Source organism: Bubalus bubalis, chromosome 22, assembly GCF_019923935.1.
Source record: "Bubalus bubalis isolate 160015118507 breed Murrah chromosome 22, NDDB_SH_1, whole genome shotgun sequence".
Taxonomy (NCBI): Eukaryota; Metazoa; Chordata; class Mammalia; order Artiodactyla; family Bovidae; genus Bubalus; species Bubalus bubalis.
Genome location: NC_059178.1, coordinates 38454633 through 38479784, shown reverse-complemented (window position 1 = coordinate 38479784; position 25152 = coordinate 38454633). Strand labels below are relative to the sequence as shown.

The 25152-nt window shown below is 38.5% G+C and overlaps 1 protein-coding gene across 5 annotated transcripts in view; it reads right to left on the bottom strand.

The window, feature by feature from the left end:
- The window catches only part of ASXL3 (ASXL transcriptional regulator 3), a 196425-nt gene that overhangs the window by 152274 nt on the left and 18999 nt on the right, over positions 1–25152 (bottom strand). For 4 of the 5 annotated variants that reach the window (XM_025273151.3, XM_044934440.2, XM_044934442.2 and 1 more), the window contains exon 2: positions 9992–10074. In XM_025273151.3, the coding sequence (XP_025128936.2) occupies positions 9992–10074 (83 nt within the window). Of the gene's footprint in view, positions 1–2581; positions 2585–9991; positions 10075–25152 lie in introns of all 5 variants that reach the window. The other variant, XM_044934439.2, reaches the window with a different exon arrangement.

Sequence of the window (25152 nt, the reverse complement as noted above, 5' to 3'; positions counted from 1 at the left end):
AACAATCTATAAGTCCAACTTCAACAGCAAAACAGTAAGAGTCCTAATAGAGGCCATGGTTCTTCCATTATCCAAAGTATGTATCCCACCTTATGACATCACCTTCTAGATAAAACAGTAAAGAGTTACAATGCAAATACATCTTGCTGCTACCCACAAACCCCAGTCTTCACTAAAGATCACCCACCGTCCCCCTTCATGTTGGACAAGCATAACAGGTAAAGTTTGGGAAAGGCTTTGAAGCTTCCAAATCTGGGTTATGGAAATGGAATTTTAAAAAATCTTTCAACTCTGTTTACAAATAGGCTCTAAATTGAGAGTCTCAACACACCTATCTACAGGCTTGACTTAAATCTCAGTGAATTTTATACACATATATAGACAATCAACAGTTAGCCAGAGAAGCTGCCAAGGGAGTGGGAGCTGGGGTGGGGGGAGTATTTACTTGATAAACTCATAAAACAATACTTTAAAAACAAAGTGTTTTTAGGTTCTGGAAACAAATATTTTAAAAGATTAAGTGCAATTTGAATCAGACATCAAACTCCAGACTTGTCACCTGTTAGCTAAATGAACTATCTCAAGTGACTTAACCTCATCTGCCTTAGTTCCCCTATCAGTAAAATGGGAAGTATAATATCTATCAACCATCTGTTTAAAAAGATAATTCATGTCAAGTCCTTACTCTTGGGCCTAATAAAAGTAAATGATTAAAAAAAAAACAATTAGGTATTATTTTACTCATCAAGCCCCTACTCATTAATCTGCTTGACATGCTGCATTAAGCATGGTATCTCAGCTCTAGGTAAAATAAATTAATGGATATGTAGATGCATGTTCCTATCTTTGATGAGCTTATATTTGTGATGCAAAGACAATACTTCTTGATAGGCTGGAATATCATATATTTTATAAAGAATTTAAAATTCCTAAATTTAATTTTTTTAATAAAAAATAAAAACCCATTATGTTCTAGGCTGAAGACATCCTCCACAGAGGAGAGGTTAAAAGATATAATTGAATGATTCAGAGAATAACGTTTGGAATCACGTTGTTAAATCTTCAAAAGAAGGAACTTCATTTTACTCATCTATTAATTCAGCAGCTTTCACGATCTCAAGAACATAGCATGTGCTTAATAAATGTTATTGGAATGAGGATATGTCTTAAAGGTTCCACAAAACCCCTGGATTTTACATAGCAAAAAAGGACACGCTTTATAGGTATTTGATTAACTTCTCGATGTCCACACTTGTTTTCTTTTCTCTGATGTTCTCTTATTTAACTAATAAACACTTTGGAAAGGTCTACTCACACACGTGAGTCCCCTGAACCTGGCCAGAAGACAGTCACCAACAAACTGAAGAGAGAACAGAGCCCAAATACAAGCCTTGCACAGCACCTAAAGCAGGACTTAACTAACTTTTAAAAAAATGTTAATAGAAATCATCTGAATTTCAGAAAATTATCAATGTAATTCTGTATAAGACATTCAGGAGGTAGGATAAATAGTCCTTAATTGTCCTGAACGAACTAGGACTTCGTCTAAGGAATTATGCACTGTAGCTTTTAGAAAACCTGTCTTAACAAAATGTCATGATTTTTATTCCTCTGAAAACAAATCAACTATAAAAAGAAGTCCCCATGTCAGCATATCAACTGTTTTGCATTTGAATTATGTTGTCAAGTTCAAAACATGGAAGCAAAACTAAAATCATTTAAGCATGTGGCAATTAAGAGCACAAGCAATGAAATGAGGAGATAAGGAGAAAAACACCACCTAGAAAAAAATTAAATACAATACCCCAGTTAAACGTGTATTTCTCCCGAAAGATTTTCACCTGCATAGGATACTTAGAAAGATTCAAATACAATATAATTTTATATCCATTTCTGCTCCTATTCCTGGACTGAAATGTTTATAGAGTGCTCAGTATTTCTGGAATAAATTATACCAAGATCTTGATAAAGCTGAAATCACCCAAATTACCTCTTTTGTTCAATTATTTGGAAGAATGGAGAAAGAAAGCTTGACAGAATGAAATGTTGTATTAAGAAATGGCCACGTCATAGCTGTAACTGCATACCTTAATACTGATGCCTTGAGGGTTATGTGCGGTTACCACAGCTATTTTTACCAAAGGCTTCAAATAAAATCCAAATCAATTTATGTTATGTGACTATATACATTATATTTGAACATGCAACTTAAGCCAAGTATTCTATCAGTTTATATGTTAGGAATAACATATGAAAACACGTATTAGGAGTATGTAACGACAGAAGCACAGTACAGTGTTAAGCATACTGTTATAACTTCCAAGTTGAATCAGATAGTCAAAACTCTAGAAAAATTCTATGGTATGCCATGAATTCTAGAAATGTCAAGGCCCACATTCTGAAACACTATTGTAGACTGACTGTGTGTGCACCCATCCCACAATTCCTGTGCTGAAGCTCTCCTCTCCAGTGTGGCTATGAGCGATGGTATCTCTCAGGAAGGGATTAAGGTTGAAAGAGGTCATATAGATGGAGCCTTGATCTGATGGGAGTGTCCTCAGAAGAAGAGACACTGAAGAACTTTCTCTCGCTCTCTCTGCACACACACATCCAGAAAAGGCCACGTGAGGATACAGTGAGAAGTTGGCTGTCTGCAAGCCAGGAAGAGAGCCCCCTCACCAGAAACGTATCCTGATGGACCTGCATCTAGGACTTCTAGCCTCCAGAACTATGAGAGAGAAAAAAAAGAGCTCTGTTGTTTAAGCCGCCCAGTGTGTGATGATTTGTTATGGCAGCCAGGGCACAGTAACCAATCACTGTTATCATGACCTCAGTCTGGGAACCAGGAGGGGTACAGTTGCAAATTTATTCCATTGGTTTGAGGCTTTCTGCCTGAATACTGCTTCCTTTCCATTCTGCAACCCAATCTTATGGAACAATGTGAAAACTACCAGAAGTGTGCGACACACGCACACACAACATTGCTTACTACGGTCTCTCAGGCTCTACTTCTGCTTTTCAAATTTCAAAAAGGTTCTGGGAGAAATTTCACAGCAAAGGCAAGTACAGTTGACCCTTGAGCAACATGGAAATTAATCTGCATATAATTTACTGTCAGCCCTTTGTATCTGCAGTTCTTCCATGTCTGCAGATTCCACCAGTGACAGGCTGTGTAGTACTGTAGGATTTACTATTGAAACATATTTGTGTATAAGTCAATCCACAAATTTCAAAAACCCAAGCTGTGCAAGGGTCAGCTGTAGTCAACTGTGGCTGCAACATCAAAAGCGTGACTGCAAAGGCTTTAAAGCTGCCAAAGTCCAGGCTGATTAGGGCTGGGCTGAGGAGTTGAAATCTGACCCTGTAGGGTAATGTTTCACACAATTATTTACCTAATTCAGGAAATGCTTCCACAGTAATATATAATCGTATTATCCCCTTGAAGAATTATTCCAATCACTGTGTCATCATAAAAAGAACTTTAAGAAAAGTTTAATTATGAGAGATTAGTTGCTTTTAAACAATGAATGATACCCATGTATAAATTATGAATACTTGTATAATCAGTTTTATACCATTTAATTTAAAACGAATTAATTATGCACAAAGCACACAATTCTAACAAACAACATTTTAAGTGATGTATTTTGGGAAGAACCAAATGTTTGTAAAAATGATCAAATTAGAAATTCCAAATCTTATATCTAAATGTAAGGTATAATGTATGCATTCATCACTCATATCATAAACCCTACATTATCAGAATAGCATGTGTTTCTTCAGATACCATGTGACTAGAAAAAAGTACCATGCCTGATCTCATCTAATTATATCCAAACATACAACCAACAACAGCTTTTGACTCATAGTTTATTAGGTATGTTATATTCTCTGCATTATTTTGGATTATCAGTTAAGAAATGCTACTATAAATGGGGTAGTTGTTAAGAAAAAAAATAGATTTAAAAAGGGGGAGACCAGGTTTAAAGAGATGAATTAAGAAGATACTGTATTAATCGAGTTGAAAATTTTTAAGTGCAAAGAATGAATGGCAAAGACTAGGAATACAGAGAAAGAAAGATGTAGTTAGAACACAGAACTAACACCACCCAAGAACCAACTGGCCATGAGGGGAATGGGAGAATAGAATTAGGAATGATCTGGACTGAGATTTGTAATCCAAGTAACGACAAGTAAAATTTTATGTCAACTAAGAGAGAAACTATTCTAAAGGCTTGCTTACATACTCTCATGAACACACACCTAGACATGCACATAAATACATGATTTAGGTATGATTTTTCTGTGATTCTGATTAATAACATCACTGTCTCCTTCATTCCTTTCTAAGTAGCTGACTGTGCACACCATTTACACAATGAGAGAATTAGATGCTAGCACATGGCCGGGTGACACTGTGTTAACACTGTTAATTCTAAAAGGCCCTGACACAAACTAGACCACCATGTCAGTACGAAAGGGGCGATGCCAACACGGAGTCTGGAAATAAGAATTGATTTTGCAGTTGAAATTATTTGTGTTTCTTTCTTATCTTTAGACAAAACATTTCAGCAGTGAGAAAGAAGCATCTCCTGTAGCACTAATTAGAAACGTAAATCTCACCAAGAGAAATGCCAAGGAATTTTATTGTTTTTCACTGTACATGGTAATGGAATTTTTTTGACATTTTATCCCCCTGGAAAAATGCAACATCTTTAATAAACCACAGTACAAAGTGAAGACACTTATTTCAGAATATCATGACAAAGACTGCAAAACAGAAAACATGGAAGACCTTAAGACAGGAGTGAACAACAAATTTATTCTCAGAATTCCCAGGGGGGATAAAAAGCTCTCATTGATAGCAGGATAATTACAAAATCTTGGGTTGTCAACTGCATGCTCCACATTACAAAATCAAAAATATGTCAATGTCCTGAGTAATACCAAGCACAAGAGAGATTGTTTATAAACTTTTTCAAATGTCTCTATTGTGATACGTAATTATAGGTTGCTGCCCTGTAAATGGTTGATGAAATCGAACATAGATTTTTTTCTTTTTTCAAAGTAAGGCATCTATAGTATTTTAAAAGTATACCTTACAGGGCTTCCCTGGTGGTCCAATGGTTGAGAATCCGCCTGCCAATGCAGGGGACATGGGTTTGATCCCTGCTCCGAGAGATCCCACATGCCATAGAGTCACTAAGCCCATGTCACAACCACTGAGCCTGCACTCTAGTGCCTGGGAGCTGTGACTACTGAGCCCATGCACCACAACTATTGAAGCCCTATGCTCTGCAACAACAAAAGCCCCCCAATAAGAAGCCCACACGGTGCAACAAGAGAGGAGCCGCCTGCTCTCTACAACCAGAGGAAGCCCATGAGCAGCAATGAAGACCAAGTGTAGCCAAAAATAAATAAATAAATATTTTTTTTAAATAAATGTACCTGATAAATATTGCCATGCCCCTAACCTAACAGAGGGTTTTTTAATCATGCTGTGATTTTTTGACCATTATTTTAAGACTGCCTCACCTCCGTTAGAAAACTACTTACCTACTATCAAATAATATGCCAACTATATCACAGTTTATGCTACATTAATGACCGGTATCTTGTAACAATAACGCCAGGCACATAACCAGTTATCCCCACCGACAAATGGGGGCCCCCCTCTCGTTAGGTAAAGCTACAGACCTCATTCCTTGACCTACCGCTCCTGGATGTGTCACTAAAACAGCATATGTTTCTCTGGAAGCATTGCTTTAAAAATTACATGAGCAGAGAAGAACATATCCTTGGGCATCAAAACTCCCTCAGTCCCCTTTGTAAAGGAATTATAACTTCCGAATAAGCGAGCCAAAAGCAGAAAATCAGAATTAGGGCAAGGCAACCCCCAAAGTCATGCAAACCAACACAGTCACCGCAGTTGCTTTCTCTTTTTCTATGAACATATGTTTAATTATTGCAGACAAGACTAGAGTCCACAGTAGCACCCTCTCTCCCTCAGGAAGTGGGAATGTTTAGCCAAGCAGTCCAAACAGGAATATCAAATATCCATCCATAAAAGCTGAAGTCTGGAATATGCACATTTCTATCCTCTCTGTGCAAGCAACATGGCTCTTTGATTGATTATAAGATTCTGATCATCTGAAAAGCATTCCAAACAGCTTTGTCTTATCAACTGTTGACAACTCATTAGCACAAAGTAACAGAAGCCTGGAAATAACTCAATCAGTAAAGCAAGTACAATATAGATGGACCAGAATAAAATTATATTGATAAAGATCTTCTATTATTATACAGAAGGGAATTAAAACTTACCAAATATATTTTCATTAAAAAAATTCTAGGAAATCTTGCCATGATCATATTAATTTTCTCTAACAAAAACTTTATGTTCTTCTGAAAATTTACTACATTTATATACCTTTTTAAAAACCACATGGGGAGTTCTTATTTCAGTCTAGCTTTCCCAAATAGAGTGCAACCAAACACTACACATTTCATCAATAACTTGAAGAAGATACACAGAACATGATATAAAAGAGCTGTTCTCTTTTTATCCTGTATGAAAATTATGCAATTTGAAGTGTCCCTGGGAAAGAAGAAAAGGTACCATAAAATGTCAAAAATAAATAAATGAACAATATCACATCTATCGAACACAAACATATCAGCTTTGCCAAAATTATTGGTTTATTTTTTATTTTAAGTTTTAAGTGTCAACCAGAGGCACCTACAGTGTTTGAGAACAGGCAACGGCACAGTAAGCTCACGTGTTCACCACTCATCTGTCAGAGGCGATCGGCATGCATCTATTTAAAGGAATTCCCTCAAAACTGGTAGATTCTTTTTGATTAAAACAATTAAAAATAGGATTGAAAAATACAACCTGTAATGCCAAAAAGCAGCTTCTAACTTTAAATGCAAGCCAAAGGCATCACTGAGGACCAGCAAGTTAACATCCTGAGGAAGAATGTTTGCTCAACAAATATTTACTGAGTATCTTCTGAGTGCCAGGAGTGTGGGGGTACCCTCCCCATAAGGAGCTCACAGACCAGCAGGAAGACAAACAAGGACAAATTTAGAGTCCAGTGAGGTCCAGTGTTATAGGAAACCTGCCTGACACACAGGATGAAGAACCCTCCCCCCACCCCCCAGCAACCCAGCTCTGGAAAGAAATGGCGTTATTTTAAAACAAATGGCATTGGAATGATGATGGATAAAGGGCCAATCCTCTCTCTTCCAGAAATGCCAGGCACAGCGGTGGACTGGGGGAGGGCCGCTAACATGACCTCTCATTCATGGAGACCCCCGGGGGGTTATGGGCGCATCAGTAACCTTCACAGTCACTCCCCTGCAGTTAATCAGGCATATCTGAAAGCCTGCACATCTTGAAAAGCACATCATTAATAAATACCTAGAAATGAAACAGCTATGCTTGACCTTATGATGATGGAATTTTTAAATGTAACTTTACTTAAGAAAAACAGATACAGTTACACTTCATTTACTCCGCTTCCATAAATACTTGGAAACTACTTAAGAATTTGAAAGGTAACAAAATAAAAATAAATGTCAGAACCTATTCCCTAAAGCAATATACAATAGGAAAGCTGAAACTCAAAAATCTGAGAACTACTTTTACTTTAGAGATGATCCTAATAAGCAGACTAGAAAAGAAGGGAAGAGTGGTTACAGATACAGCAGTTGTAAGGAACCATCACACCTGACAGGAGCGAGAATTCAAAGAGACAGAAAGAAACGGGGACATAAAATGCACAGTGTGAAGCCCTCTGCACAGAGTTGATTTTATAAAGTAGAACTTAAAACAGAACCATGGTCTCTTTCTTGGCCTATTCCTTTTCCTATTTAACTTCTGAGTTCCTTGCAGGTAACTTTAAACAGTCCTACACAGGTTCATCTGTACTTACAACGACATTTTTTTTCTTCACAGGACACAATTATGGAGGACGGGGATGATGAAGGGGTCAACGACTTACAGAGGAACAAGCTATGTTTTCGATTTCAATTTTCTTCCTCTTTAAAGAAGTTGTGTTTTGTTTGCTAACATATACTCAAAGCCCTTTAATGTACCATTCTGGGAAGACGAGCATCTTGAAAAAATATGAAAAAAAAAAAAAGCTGTTACAATGGTTAAGTGTAATTAAAATGCTGCTCATGGCCATGGTACAGGAGTTTTATATCTCAAGGTACATAAGAGCTGATAGTGGCCTGCTCACTCCTGTGGAGAAGAAGATCATGATGAACACATTTCAAGTGTCTGTTTATAGGAGAAGCTTCGAGCGCATGCACTGGTAGACTGCGCTGGCTCAGCCCACGTTCAACAGGATTTCAGATCTTTAGGTTTGTACCCCTTCTTTTCTCCTGGCTATAGCCCAAACATTTCGGACAGGCAGTCAGGAGAATATTAATTTCCAGGCGTCCCCGTTTTGTTCCTGAGCCCCTTATACTGACGTCTGGCTTAGAAGCAAGGGACCCCTCTAAGAGAGTTGTTAGGCTCTGTCAGCAACTTTCCTCCCCCAAAGTTACCTCCACTTTGTGGGGAACAATAATTGCAAACACTGTAGGTACATTAGCTCGGGCTCCTTCTTCAGAACAGGCAGATAAAGCCTCTAAAACAGAGATGAAAAACTGAACCTAGGAGTCCTCCATACCACTAAATTGTGATGTTCGTGGGTAAAACTCGCAAGAGATGCATTTTAAACAGCTAGAAGCCAATGTGACTCACAGGTTATAGTAATGAGTTTCAGGTAATACCAATTTTGTAGGAAAAGTTAGTCTTGGGAGGACATTGATTGCTCTCTGCAGATGCTATCTCAGTTACCAGATTCAAAAGGTAACTCAGCAGATTAAATTTTCACCAGGCTGAGACCACTGTCTTGTCAATGACTTACAGGTAGGCAAAATTATACAATTAAAAAAAATTTACTTTATGTAACATGAATGAGTGGATACACATATGATAGCTCTATGGTTATTTTACCTTATAACAAATTGCTTTCTTCTCTTTGAGTAATATCATTTATATGGCCCTAAACTACTGGATAAAGCCAACACTGTAAAATGCATAGCTAAACAAAAATAAAAGATCACCACAGATAAAGAAAATGGAGTTTACATCCATTCAATAAAATATTATTTGGCAACAAAAAGAAATGAAGTACTGATTCATGGTACCACATGGGTGGACCCTGAAAACATGATGCTAAATGAAGCCAGCCACAAAAGGCTATAGAGTTTATAATTCCAGTTATACAAAATGTCCAGGATAGGCAAATCCACAGACTGTAGTACATGAGTGATTGCCAGGGGCTGGGGAGAACAGGGAATTGGGAGTGACTGCTAATGGGTATGGGGTTCACTTAGGGTGGTGAAAATGTTCTAAAATTAGACAGTGGTAATGACCACACAGTTTGGGGGAATGTTCTGAAAACCAACAAATTGTACATTTTCAAAGGGCAAATGGTATGATATATGACTATCTCAATAAAACTGTTATTTTTTTTTAAAGACTCAATAATTTATCCAAGTAGAGTAATTCTAAATATAAGAGGACTAAATTTTCAACTACATTCACTGGCAATTTGAATTTTATCAGAGTGAGCTCATCTTACATCCTGGAATCTATCTGTGAAGACTGTAAAATGTTTCTCTTTCAGTAGTCACTTTCAGAAACAAAAATCTTCTCTTACAAGAAAGATGAGTAACTCCAATTACAGGCGAATTCACACAGTGCTGCTCCTTGCTAATGAAATACATTCTCTATCAGTCTAATTTATTAACTGAACAAGTAGTTCCAAGGAAATCTTGGGTCACTCAAATATTTGGCAGTCACCAAAGAATCTGCAGGTAGCTACTTAATTCGCAATCAACTACAACATCAAAACCTACATACATCTGTTGCTTTGCAATCAGTAGCAATTGTTAATCAAAGAAAACAGAAAATGTAAATATGAATACTGACCTTGTTTCTTTTAACCCTTCTTTCTGAATGACTTCCAATATCTGCTTTGCTGTCATTGGTGAGTTGGGATGTTTTTCTAGTGCCTAAAAAATAAAGACAGACATAAGACTTCTAGATTACTGCATAGAAGCATACAAGATGAAAATGTGTATGAATCATGCAAATTTTAAAGGGGAAGGGGCTATTATGCCAAAATTAGGTTACATAATACATGTCAGGTGTGCAAGTGATAGGATATAATTTCTTTCTGAACATTTATGGCAATTTCTGCAACATACAGGGGCCATTCTACAAAAATGTCACAAAGGCATACACCACAAAAAAAAGTAATGTGAAACCTGAAAACACCGAGTTAGTAAATGCATATAATTTCCTTTATTTAAAATTGCTAACATTTTATTGTTAAAGTCATGTTTTCAGGCTGTTAAAATGTTTCCTAAACTTCTAAAAGCTTGGAAACATGAGCCTGAATACCATCAACAGCAGAGAACAAAGCACTAGTCAGAAATAACCTCACTGGATTCATAGTGTGATCAACTTCTGTATTAAAAAACAACAAAAACCCTTCGTGGCCAAAATGGAGAGAAAGCACACAGAAACCCAAGTATCCCATTACAGTGTGTCTTCCAGTTCAGCTCAGTTTCCTTTCATTTGCCTTTTCCAATTCATTTCAAGTAAACCCCCTTCCTCTTCCGGTTCAGCCCATCTCAGCTTTATGAATTGAGTCCTATTTTCCTTCTCTCCCCATCTGTCCTACTTATTTTTGAGTGGAGGGGATATTTTGAACAAAGTATGGGAAATAACATGGGACACAGTTAATTACTTCCACGGGCATTAGACCACCAGCCCTAGCAATCAAGGCTCTTTATTTACCCAGGGACTGAACTACACGTAGTGAAAGCAGTAAGCAATGGTCCCCACACCACTCACGAACAAGGGCTGTGAGGACCACATCTGGTACAAGAGAACAAGTCTGCACATATCTTCACAACGACTTCTTCCAAGGGCAGATGACACCTATTGCAGTAGCCAAAAAGTTCATTTGGGTTTTTCTAGAACATCTTATGGAAAAACCCAAATGAACCTTTTGATCAACCCAATACTTAAATTTTCTGTACAGGAGTCTGTGCACAAGTCATGGCCCCATGCAACTTAATGATTCTAGAGTCCTAATTTATGACTACTATGATTATCAGACCAGAATTATCATAATAATTGAGAATTAATTGAGAAGTTTTTAGGCAAATTTTAAATTGAAAAGGCTTCCAAATACATTCAAAAGAGCTCTGTGATCTCTTCTACTACCAATGGGTAAATTTCAACAAGGTCACTGGCAAGGCTTCTGCTCCTTGGGGCTCTGTTCCTTGTGGTTATCTAGTGAATTATCCACAGCCTGCCCTTCCTCACCATTAAGGCCACTTTTCTGTTCTCGCCTCTATTTCCCAGAAAATGTCCCCGGTTTTCCCAGTCTGGTCAGTCCCTTAGTTGCAGATGGCAATTCTTTAAAGAACATCGAAAACATGCTACACTGGAAAGAGCGTAGCAACAAGTATGTCAACAGGAAAGAAGGAAAACTGTCTCCAGAGAGGAGACTATTGGGAGGGATGGACTGAAAACTATCAAAGGGAAGGGGGGAGAAACATAGGCACAGCTGTACAGGGAAGAGGACTAAAGTGTAAAAATATTGGTTTAAAAAAGGCAAGAAGGAAACTGCATGAAAGAGCTGAAAAGGGGGAAAGATTAGGTTACAAAGAAAGGCAGGAAAGATACAGACATGAAAACAAAAAAACCAACAGAATTTCTGAAATAAAAAGAACCGTCAGTATTGTAGAACAGTTCATACTCATGAGTTACTGAAAGGCGATGCTGTGGTCACATGGACTAGATACAGGGTGGGCATCACCCCCAAGGACAGGTAATGCTGGGAACAATGGTCTCTCATAGAAGGTATGGGCAGAAGGTCAAAAGACACACACATACATGAGTAAGCAAGCAAGGAAGAGGGAAACTGGAAGGGAGAGACACAGGATGGCAGAAAAGAGAGCGGGCAGAGAAAAAAGGGGAGAAAGGAGGCATATTGAGCTGAACTGGGAATGTCCAAAAGGCAAACTGATTAAATCCAGAAAGGGCGGAAGAGGAAACTCCAGCGTACCGGGGAAGGTTTTCATGGAAAGTTGGGTGCACTCGAAAGTGGGGTTACTCACTGTGGAGGACTCCCTGTTTCTCTTCCTGAGTACAGGCCCCTCAGCACACCTTGGCAGCTCCTCCCAGCAATTGAGAGAATTTGGATAGCCCTGTCCCCTTCTCTATGACATCACATCCTACTCTACAAAGGAAGTAGAAGTGCGAAGAATTACATCGCGAAGTGGATGAGAGGCAGGAAGGAAATGCTGAAGCCACCCAGAACACCAGAAGCCACCCTCAGTTCCTGCAAGACAGAGAAAGGGGACGGAGCAGGAGAGGGTCCTGGGTGTGAACAGGCTTCACTGAACTAGCTGTGGGAGCATTCAGAGAACAAGATAGAAATTACTTTCATGGAACAATAACATGGATAGCACTGAAATAACATGACACATGGCAGAGACATGAATCAGACTAGCAGGCAGCCATACTCAAACACAACAGAGGGAAGAAGCCCCAGTCAGAGGGAAACTATAGCCCCCAACGTTAGACTGAGGAAGCACCCACACATGCCAGGAATCGATGTCTTGGCTATGCAGTGTTTCCTAAATCCTGAAAAATTATTCTTCCTGGATTACCTTTCTTGACATATTCAAATACAACTACCATTTGAAAATGTCTTCCTGGTTATGTAACACTTAATCTGAATTTAACATATTCTTCCAATCGTTTTCCACCTTGTACCTACCTCTTAGAAACAGGGGTCAAGGATGCAATAGAGCAGTGAAGAGAGTGGGATTCTATACAATTCTTAAGATTGTGTATCATAATAAGATTAGTAACAGGGCCAATAAATATTTCAGATAATCAAAACAGGTTCAAACCGTCTTGGGCAATAACAATACAATTATGACAAAATACAGAGATTCCAATTTTAGAGTTCACCATGGATAATGATAATTTAAAAGTTTTGTTTTCTGATTGAAAAAAATGGAAAAATGCAAATTCATACCTATATTACAGAAAACAAAATGCACTAGTAAGTTTACGACCAAAAATAATTTCCCAAAGAATACACTGAATGTAATGTTCTTAGAATATTATTGAGTCAAAGGATATGAGCTCTGTCATGTCTCTTGATACACTGCCAACTGTTTGAAAAATATTTTAACAATTTATACTCTCACCAAGCAGAACTGAACCTGCCTCTCTCCACAACTTTGCCAGGATTAAATATTATCTTTTTCACAATATTTGCCAACTTGGTGGGTCAAATAAGTTGTAATTCATTGTTACTCTAATTTTACTTTTGTAAATACTAATGAGAACAAAGTTTTTTTTCAAATGAATACCATATGGGATATCTCTTTCTTACTAATGTGTAAAAAGCTATTTATAGATTAAAATAATATTCATTATTGGGCATGTTAATAACAGATTTGTATTCTTTATGTTACTTACTTTTGGATATTTATGAAGACACATAAAGTATTCTATTTTCACATAACTACTTATGTGACTTTTCCACTGTGGCTTTACCTGCTCTTATGTTTAGACATTCCTTTTATCCAGAGAGTAGATAATTATCTACAAATATTTCTTGTATTTTATGCTTTCATTTTTAATCCCTTCAATCAATCCAGAATGCATCTGTTTGCAGCCTTGTGAAGAATTAACTTAAGCCCCCACCTATTATTAATATAGGTCAAGATTCCCCAACACAATTTGTTTCATAAGCCAGTTTCTGGTTTACGGTTAGTGAGGCATCTTCTGCCATATATTACAATTAGGGCAATGAAAACGCTTCTGGATGTGAAAACAACATAAAAATGTGGAAACCCAATATAAAAGGCACAGATGGTCAAGAATCTGCCTGCAATGCAGGAGATTTGGGTTCGATCCCTAGATAGGGAGGATTCCCCTAGAGAAGGAAATGGCTACCCATCCCAGTATTCTTGCCTGAAAAATCCCACGGACAGAGAAGCCTGGTGAACTACAGTTCATGGGGTCGCATAGAGTCAGACAGGACTGAAGGGACTTCACACGCAAAGTAGTGATGAGAGTGCTCAGAACCCCCAGCACTTACTCCCTCTAATGGCCAAAGGCACTTCCGGGAATTTTCAGGGCCTCTGAAATGAACTGCAAACCACTGTCCCTGGGGCTCACCCAGAGTTCCTGCTACATTCCCCTGTAAAGTGAAGTGAAAGTCGCTCAGTCGTGTCTGACTCTTTGTGACCCCAAGGACTGTACAGTCCATGGAATTTCTCTCCAGGCCAGACTGAGGGGAATCCAGGTCAAACCCAGTTCTCCCTAATTGCAGGCGGATTCTTTATCAGCTGAGCCACAAGGGAAGCCCAAGAAGACTGGATTGGGCGGACTATCCCTTCTCCAGGGGACCTTCCCAACCCAGGAATCAAACCGGGTGTGTTGTATTGCGGACAGATTCTTTACCAACTGAGCTATCAGGGAAGCCCCTATGTTGCCCTGACTTTCAGTCAACTCCTGTGCCAGCACCACCCTGTTTAACGTGTGACATTACAATACACTTCACTCTCTGGATAGGACATGGCTCTCATTATTCCTTCCTAAATTTTTCATTGCTCACGTCTTTATATTTCTAAATGAAACTTAGATTGGAATTAAATGAGACATTCTAATTAAACTTTCAGGAAATGTACACACATTGTTCCATGTTTGAGTTTTATTTTATAAACTGTAATAGGCTTTTTATTAAGTGCTTTATATTTTGGGTTGCAACTCTGAATATACTTTTTCATAAAATATTCTCACATTTTATTGCTACACACAAAAGCCACTGAGCTGTGATAATTATTATCTATATGAACAGCTAATTGAATTCTTAATAGTTCTAATAGCACGGAAGTATAAAATCACATTTTCTACAAAAACTATGAATTGTGTCTCCTTTCCAATAGTTCTGTTTTCTTTTTCCTACATTATTTACTTTGGCTAAAAAATGATCTTTTCTAGTTCCTTTCAAAAATTTTCTTGCTGAAAATGGAGCTGTTTTATAATTTATTTCCTCAAAAACAAGCCCCTAAAACTGCCATTTCCAAAAGAAAATCTGTAGCTAGAATTATTAGCCGAGAGAAGGCTGCCAAGAGAAGGCTGTAATTAGAAACCTTTGGCCAGATATCACTGTCTCTTCTATACAAATCAGAGTCTGTCACAGTGTTCAATCTTTACATAAAATGCCCTTTCTTTCTTTCTAAAACAAATTGCTCTCCTGTGTTAGAGCTACATTTGTGATTCCACTTGACTCTGTCTTCCTAAGAGTTGGATCTTACGCCTCTCATACTTCCTTCTCATGTACTAAAGTCCTTTCAATTTTCAACTATCTTCTGTCCCCTGCATTGCTACTCCCAACAGGCTGCAGACTCAGCACTGCTCAAACCAAAGTGGACTTTCCATGGCTAAGGACACAAAGCACACATACTCTCAGTGGCCTCCCTAACAATGGATTCCCTTGCATTTTCCAGAGGGCATGAACAGATGTGCAGAACTGGTAAACAACCCACTGGATGTCAGCTTCCTTACAGATGTGACTAATTTATATCAGCCTGTATGCATGCATGCTAAGTCACTTCACTTGTGGTTGACTGTTTGCGATCCCATGGACTGTAGTCCGCCACTCTTGCCTACTGGAGTGGGTTGCCATAGCCTCCTCCAGAGAATCTTCCTGTTCCAGGGATCAAACCCACGTCTCTTATATCTCCTGCATTGGCAGACAGGTTCTTTACCACTAGTGCCACCTGGGAAGCCCAACTACATCAGAGCCTATCTCAAAGATATGTACATTTATGCAACTTTGAGACACGATAGACAAGAGTCTATCTCAGACTGCTCTTCCCCAGATTTCTACATGCCCCATATGAAGAGAAAAAAAAAAAAACTTGCAAAAAAAGATAGCAATATAGAAAGAGAAGGAAAGGGATGTTTGCTGAATCACTGAGGACACAGGCCATGCTAAGAATGATTTCTGCTTTAGGTTCATTCTTTCAGCACTTTTCTGGTCCAGGAATACCATACGTCAAACATTTTAAAGCTTACCAAGAAAAGTCATTTCCAGTACCCTAAGATAAACTGACTCATTCGAAAAGACCCTAATGCTGGCAAAGATTGAAGGCAAGAGGAGAAGGGGACGACAGAGAATGAGATAGCTGGATGGCATCACCGACTCAATGGACATGAGTTTGAGCAAGCTTCAGGAGTTGGTGATAGACAGGGAAGCCTGGCATGCTGCTGTCCATGGGGTCCCAAAGAGTCGGATATGACTGAGCAACTGAACTGAACTGAAGATAAACATATTAGACCAATGTTCATCGGATTCATTTTGATATTTGGCAAAACTAATACAATTATGTAAAGTTTAAAAATAAAATAAAATAAAATAAATAAATAAAGGTAAAAGGTTTGGTCCTTCAGGCCCTGAAAAAAAATTTCTGAGCTTATTTATTTAACTGTGCAATAAATGACTTCTACAATTTATTAATACAGTCACATTGATGATACAGGTTTAAATCTTTCTCAAACATTAAAGTATCTTCCCTTAAATCATATTGACAGTTCATTAAAATGTTTAGCTATTTAAGGTCTTATGTATTCAGTAAATGAATCGGAGGTTATAACAATAAACCATTATATAGCTCTCTACAATCAAAGAGTGTTTGCTTACAACATGTATTATTTCATTTGCTTATATATGAAATATATATATATATATATATATAATTTGACCCTGACACCTCAGTGAAATGCGTAGGAGAGACAGGATTAACTTCCTCTGAAATGCACTAAGGTGAGGTAATTAGTCCAAGGTCATAAAGCTACTTTGTAGGACAGGACTTGCACACATGATAATATTGATGATGACAATGTTTAAATACAATAAAAGCAGTGCCACCTGGGAAGCCCAACTACATCAGAGCCTATCTCAAAGATATAAAAATAAAATAAAAAAATAAAATAAAAAAAAAAATACAATAAAAAAAATATATATTAGACACCTCATCCCTGCTAAGTCTCCAGAGGTTTTACTTGAATTACAATAGACTCCTGGATTCATATATTTCAGTTCAGTCACTCAGTCGTGTCCTACGCTTTGTGACCCCATGGACTGCAGCATGCCAGGCTTCTCTGTCCATCACCAACTCCTGGAGCTTACTCAAGGTCATGTCCATCAAGTCGGCGATGCCACCCAACCATCTCATCCTCCATCTTCCCCTTCTCCTCCTGCCTTCATATATTTAACATTCTCTATTTCCACTCTTCTTGAGAAACCTCAAAGGTCCATGTCATTTTGATGAGACATGAATTTGAATGGCTGGTAGTATTCAGATAAGAAAATGAATCACATAAAAAGTGATAATACCTTGCCCAGCGCCCAATATCTATACCTCAATGAGGTGGTTTTCACTTCTACCATATGTGGTTACTAGTTAAGGGTATAAAAAATGATACTCTGTTGTTCAGTCGCTAAGTCGTGTCTGATTCTTTGCAACCCCATGGACTGTAGCCCACCAGCTTCTTTGTGCATGGGATTTCCCAGGCAAGAATACTGGAGAGGGCTGCTCTTTCCTTCTCCAGGAGATCTTCCTAACCCAGGAATCGAACCTGTGTCTCTTGCATCTCCTGCATTGGCAAATGGGTTCTTTACCACTGAGCCACCAGGGAAGCCCCAGAGATGACACCCACAATTTTTCTACTCTACTTGCCTGCACTTTATGGGGAAATCACATGCTGTAGTAGTATCTGTGAATGTGTGACTTAAAAGATGCAAAATTTTGTTATAAAAGCTTTGAAAGTCAGGCCAACATCACCTAGAAGAAAAGGTGTCCAAGAAGATAAAGAGTCCCTGAAACCTGGCAGTAGGAAGTCAATGGGTCTAGCCAAGAGAAGTCTGCTCCTTCTACTAAGTTAAATTGCTTCTCGTCTTGAGCACAAGGCTCTCATAGAAACTGTGGGCCTGGAGTCAAGACATTATATGCACCATCCAGCTCATCATCCCCCTCTCAGCAATCTCCCACTTCAGGACAAATCAGATATTTCCTTGAACTCTCAGATAATGGTTTAACCTGTACTTTCCCATGGCAGCGCCTGTCACAGCTGTCCTTAATTAGCATTATCTGTTTAATGATATTCTTCCAGCGACACTGCAAGGCTCGTGCGATTGAAGACCTTGATCCTCATTCACGTCTGTAGCATCAGATTAGAGCACCATTAAGCAGGCTTCGATGGAGACCAAGTTAGTTTTGAGTTGCTGCACATTAGGAATTTTGATAGCATAACAAGGAAGTCAGATAAACCAGGAACTGCTACTCACTAGCTGAGTGATCTTGGATATTTAACCTCCTTGAACTCAGTTTCTTCATTTTCTCCTTTAGAAAAATATTGTGAGGACTAAATGCGAGCTTGAGTGTAAAGCACTGATTATTTCCGGATGCCAAATGACTGCCTACTGCAACATGTGTTAGTAAACATTAGCTAAATACTATTGGCTGGGAAAAATGCCTCCTTTGAGCACAGCCTAGAAACGTGAATCTTTTCAACACAAAGAAGGGAGCTACAGAAAAATAATAATAATAATAATAATAATGGACGTTAGGTGGAGTCTTTCTTTGCAATTTCCTGCCTAAGCTGCACTAGGGTTTCTACAAATCAGGTTAGACACATATCACCGGCCCCATCCCCGATCATGGTCAAATTTATTCCCTGTGGATTCAGATGTAAACCTGCACCACCCCGTATCTGCTTTCACCAACCCAAAGTCTTCCTCCCGGTGTTTAACAAGAGGGATTATCCACCAGGGCACTCTTTCAGACACTGCTCTCTTATCTAGGAAGAAAAGCACCCTGTGGGGACGAATTATCCAGTTGTGTTTGTGTTACAAATCAAGCAAAAATAGAGAATACCAGAAGCGGCAACTTACTTCCAACAACATATACTTAAAGATGAACTTTCTAGCAATTACGATCTATAGAATGTCCATCAGAAGGAAATTCTCACAGTAAAATTATTTTGGTGGCTCAGCCTCCTAAAACCTGAGCAGGGCTCAGAGTACAGAGACAGTTTTCTGAAGCCTGGAACAGTTCAGACAGTGACCACTACCTAAATCTGCAGGTAAAATTCTATGCAACTGAGAGATGACTTCTAATTTCCTGGGGGATTTTGGCAAGCTTGCTCTACCTCAGTAATTTTCTAAGCTTGACAAACAGTTGACATTCCTTTGACACATAGAAAGAAAACATAAGTGAGAGACCTGGAATTTCCACAATGTTCCAAAAAATGTAAAAGAAAAACATTAATTATTATTTAAATGAAGATACATATGAAACCTGTCTTAAAAAGTCAGACATCTCTTTAATGAAGAAGAAATACTCTTATACCACAGAAATTTGCAGATGGCCTATTCAGAACCTACTGATTATTACAATGTTTCTTCTGTGTATCAAGCAAAAATTCTGCTTTCCTATTACTTCTGCTATGTAGTCCTGGTTTTTGCCTTTGAATGTGACAATTATTTAATATTCAATTACAACCACCTGGCTACCATGGAAGCCTAAAGTAAGGTAACTGTGTTACATGAATTTCTAAAATGGGATCCAGTAATTTATTCACATGATATAATGCCACCTGTTTGAAAACACTATTAGGGGCCCAGCCTCCCTTTGGTTGTTTAGTCACTAAGTTGTGTCCAATTCTTTTGCAACCCCATAGACTGTAGCCCACCAGGCTCCCCTCTCCATGAAATTTCCCAGGCAAGAATACTGGAGTGGGTTCCCATTTCCTTCTCCAGGGGATCTTCCTAACCCAGAGATCGAACCCAGGTCTCCTGCATTGGCAAGTGCATGCTTTGCCACTGAGTCACCAGGAAAGTCCCAGCCTTTTATTTTCAGGCTAATGGATCCTTGGTTTCTTCCATCCATCCTCACATAAAATAGCTTGCAGCTGCTAAGTCACTTCAGTCGTGTCCGACTCTGTGCAACCCTATAGACGGCAGCCCACCAGGCTCTGCTGTCCCTGGGACTCTCCAGGCAAGAACACTGGAGTGGGTTGCCATTTCCTTCTCCAATGCATGAAAGTAAAAAGTGAAAGTCAAGTTGCTCAGTTGTGACCAACCCTCAGCGACCCCATGGACTGCAGCCTTCCAGGCTCCTCCATCCATGGGATTTTCCAGGCAAGAGTACCGGAGTGGGGTGCCATTGCCTTCTCCGAAATAGCTTGCAGACTACCTCCCAAATCATCCTTCCTTGAATATTCTTGAATTTGCTAATGTCATCTGTAATTCACATCTTTAAGAACTACCCTAATTAAAGCAAATTAGTTAAATACCATTGATAAATATTCCAAATGTAGTTTGACTGAAACATAATCTGTATAGTAAACCTATTACTTCCATTTCTCTAGCTCATATAATTACATTAATACAATCTAACAGAACACTTGCTCTTTTTCAGCAGTCCTCACACTGTCAATCAACAAAAACTTCCAGATCGCTCAACATTTGCTTCTGAAACCACATGCGAATTCTGTGGTATATTTTCCAAACTCACCAGACAGAAATGTATCTTTATGCACTAGTGTTTGTTTCAATCCATTTTTGCAGGCTCTGAAATCCCATTATCCTCTAATATTTGATTATTTAAGGTAACAGGTAAATTTTGCTTTATCCACAAACTGGAGAAATATTTATCTGAGTTAAATTTCATCTTTTTAGGTGCAGGTGGTTCGTCCAAGCTTCCAAACTTCTTTTGGAATCATTATTCCCTTGTCCAACTGTTCAGTTTCCCTTTTTATTTTGTGATATCCACACATGTGACAAGCATGATTTGACAGATTCCTCCAAGTTATTCCTGACAGGAGAATAATGCAAGGAAAAACAAAGCCACAAACCATGTGGCTGCCACTGGGATCTCCTTTCAAAATGATACTGATGAGCCAATCAGTATAATTTGCCTATAGAAGCTCAATCTGCTAAAAATTCATTTAATTATACTATCGCCCAGTTCATATTTGCCCATCAGTTTTAAAAGAGTCCCACAAGAGAATACGTCAAATGACTGGCTGAAATTTCGCTCCACCAGGCGCATCCTCCTGCTGTATGTCTAATAATCCTATCAAAAATAAATTAATTTAGTTTGACATGAATTAACTTAGAGAATCCACAATGCCTTCCAGGGATCACTACTTCCATTTCTGTTTAATAATGCTCTGTAGAATTTTACTGAGAGTTGAGATAAAGCCCTACAGTCTGTAATTTCAAAAAGTTTTTCTTGTTTTTTTTTAATAATAATAACAATAGAAAATACCCAATAGCTACCCTGCACCAAATTCTGTTCTAACATAAATACAAGCTTACTCGATCCTCACAACCACCACTTTATCATCATGGGAAGTAGTAACAGCCTCATTTTACGAGAGGTGAGGCAACTAAAATGCAGGCGTGCTCATCTGACTCTCCCAAAGTCTGTGGTCACCAAGTGCTTCAGCTCTTGGAAAATTACCCCCTGCTCTCTGCGGCTTTCCCCACGGTTATGAGCAGCACCCCTGATCATATCTGCAGATTTTTCTCAGTCTTGTTTGTCAAGCTCACATTTTATCATTTCTTATCTCATCTAAAACATGGGCTATAACCTCTCTATTACTTTATTATATGTTCTTTTAAGAAATAGGCACTAGTTTAAAGAAGAAAATATAGGGAATACTTCAAAACTAGGAAATCATGCCCTGTGATCAAGCTGCTGTGATTCTGACCTAGAATACGGTGCTAATTCTAAGGCAGCTAAAATGTAGAGACAAACAACCAGTTAAGTCCTATTAGCTTCATGAAAGAAACATTGGTTTGTCAGAGAAGATCAAGTTTCCTATCCCTAAAACTAAGAGGATCATGTCAAGTGAAATTCATACAGAGGCACTGGGTGGTAACAGGCAGGGTCCTCAATGAGAGTTTCACAAAAGCAAACACAGAGCATACATGTTCATATTGCTGAAGCTCTCACAAAATCTAAGCATAACATAAAAATATAATGTGTGTGTGTGCTTAGTCGCTCAGTTATGTCTGACTTTTTGTGACCCCATGGACTGTAGCCCACTAGGCTCCTCTGTCCATGGAAGTCTCCTGGCAAAAATACTGGAGTGGTAGCCATGCCCTTCTCCAGGGGATCTTTCAGACCCAGGGGCTGAACCCAAGTCTCCTGCACTGTAGGCAGATTTTTTTACTGTCTGAGCCACTAGGGAAGCTCAAAGATATAATGCTGCTGCTGCTGCTGCTAAGTCGCGTCAGTCGTGTCCGACTCTGTGCGACCCCATAGACGGCAGCCCACCAGGCTCCCCCGTCCCTGGGATTCTCCAGGCAAGAACACTGGAGTGGGTTGCCATTTCCTCCTCCAATGTATGAAAGTGAAAAGTGAAAGTGAAGTCGCTCAGTCATGTCCGACTCTTAGCAACCCCATGGACTGCAGCCTACTAGGCTCCTCCGTCCATGGGATTTTCCAGGCAAGAATACTGGAGTGGGGTGCCAAAAATATAATACTTGAGACTAATCAGGTAGACAGTATTCCCAAGATCTAATACGATTAAGTTAAAGAGTATATATCCTAATGACAACTTGGAGTTTATTTATACTTTACTACTAAAGGTAAATGGACTTTCCAGGTGGCGCTAGCAGTATGGAGCCTGCCTGCCAATGCAGGAGACATAAGTGATGTGGGTTCAGTCCCTAACTTGGGAAGATCCCCTGGAGAAGGGCATGGCAACCCACTCCAGTATTCTTGCCTGGAGAATCCCATGGACAGAGCCTGGAGGGCAACAGTCTATGGGGTTGGAAAGAGTCGTACATGACTGAAGTGACTTAGCATGCACGCACTACAGATAGATATGACAACTCTGAAAAGCAGACTTGCAGCAGCAGAATAAGATAATATGAAAATTAGGAAGCTTAATTTGTATTTTTGTCCACATGTAGGAGAATAAACACCAGTCCATATGGAAGTCTCTGGTCAAGGTCAGTGTTCTCTTGAGCATAACATTATGAAGGAGTAATCAGCTGAGACCCAAAGTTTCCTTATCTTGGGAATCCTTACAAGGTGTTCATGTTAACAATAGCAGATAGTACTTACATAATACTGGGAAGAGTTTTTAATAAAAATACATGAGATACTTTTATAAGAACCTGACTTACATTAAAATATTTAGTTTTCATAGTCACCAATCAAGGTAGGTATTATTTTTCTGTACATGAGAAAACTGAGATACAGATAAATTAAATCACTTATTCCAGGCTAGTCCCAAGTAACAAGCAGAGGGGAGATTCAAACTCATGCTCCTGAACTACAAGTGTTTCACCACCACCACATGATACCTTGTAGCAAAAAGTCCAAATTTAGTTGGAGGGTAATTGAACAGTACTATGAAAATGTAAAAAGGTAAGTGGTCCCATTTTTCAAATCTATCATTCTGGGCTTCCCTGATAGCTCAATTGGTAAAGAATCCACCTGTAATGCAGGAGACCCCGGTTCGATTCCTGGGTCGGGAAGATCCACTGGAGAAGGGATAGACTACCTACTCCAGTATTCTTGGGCTTCCCTTGTGGCTCAGCTGGTAAAGAATCTACCCGCAATGCGGGAGACCTGAGTTTGATCCCTGGCTTGGGAAGATCCCCTGGAGAAGGGAAAGGCTAACCAAGAGTCGGACATGACTGAACGACTTTCACTTTCAGTCTATCGTTAGGTATTTATCATACAGAAATCCTCAGCTCATCCTGCACATTCAATAAAACATCATTCTAAAACTGTTTTTTAAAAAATACAATCTAAGAGAGAGAAGGTTAAATAAATGAAGGCACATACATCCCACAAAATAATACACAGACATTGGAAGGAAAACATGTACTGATATGGAAGGATATCCACTAGAAAGTGATGAGTAAAAAATATAAACAAGCTTAAAAATAATACATATATAAGAGGCATATATACAAGTACATGTGGTGTACATACAAATACACCCACAACCCCCCCAACACACACATTCACACCAGATAAAAATATTCAAACATCTAACAATTGTTACCCTGGACAGTGGCAGAAAAGTAAAAGCTGAAGGAGGAAATTTCATATTCTTAAAATATTTTTGTATTTAGAAGCACAAATTACTTTCATAATCTTTAAATTGTATATTAAGATCATCTTTATATCATCAAACATATAATATATACATATATAATATAAATTATATAATATTTAATTTAAAATCAATTTCAAAACAAAATAAAAATGAATATTCAAACAACAGCAGACACATTTATAGACCCTCTACTGTAAAGCACAGTAGAGAAAATAAAATTCAGGTATATTGAATTTTTTCCAAAGCAAACATTATTCATCATTCAATCTGAGTCAGAATTCTTCAGTGTTATCCTTACAGACTAGCTTGAAATGACACAGCATCCAGATGCAGCTGCCAGAAGGAATTAGTTGCAGAATATATCTTGAGATAATTGTAGAAAATGACTTTGTTATATGGGATTATTTGATTCTGACCTCTTAAATGTTGAAGAATGACAAAAACAATGATGCTTGCTTTGTCACAGTTAATAGTTACTCTTCTCCTGACTGGAGCTAAACAACAGCACCATCTCCTCAATAATTCATTGATTTAACAAATATTTACCAAACACACACACACACCAAAATGAAATACAATAAAACATGCCATCATCATCTCTAGAGAGACTTATCCTTTGGTTTACTATTGCTGAGGAGGGGAGGGTGGGAAGCATCAAATTCATTTAGAAATGACTTACAAAGGAGACTAACCCATGTCTTTTTTATCTTCATTCAAAATGCTAGTTTAGTCTACATAGAAATGACCCTTCCCTATCCTATTCCAGTGATGATGTTATAAGTCCGAGTCCGTGGAAGTAATGATGGTCATCATGGTATTTTGTTTCTTTTTTGGTCATTGCTTTATAGCCAATTACCTGGCACATGGAAAAACTTATACCTAATGAATGAAAACAA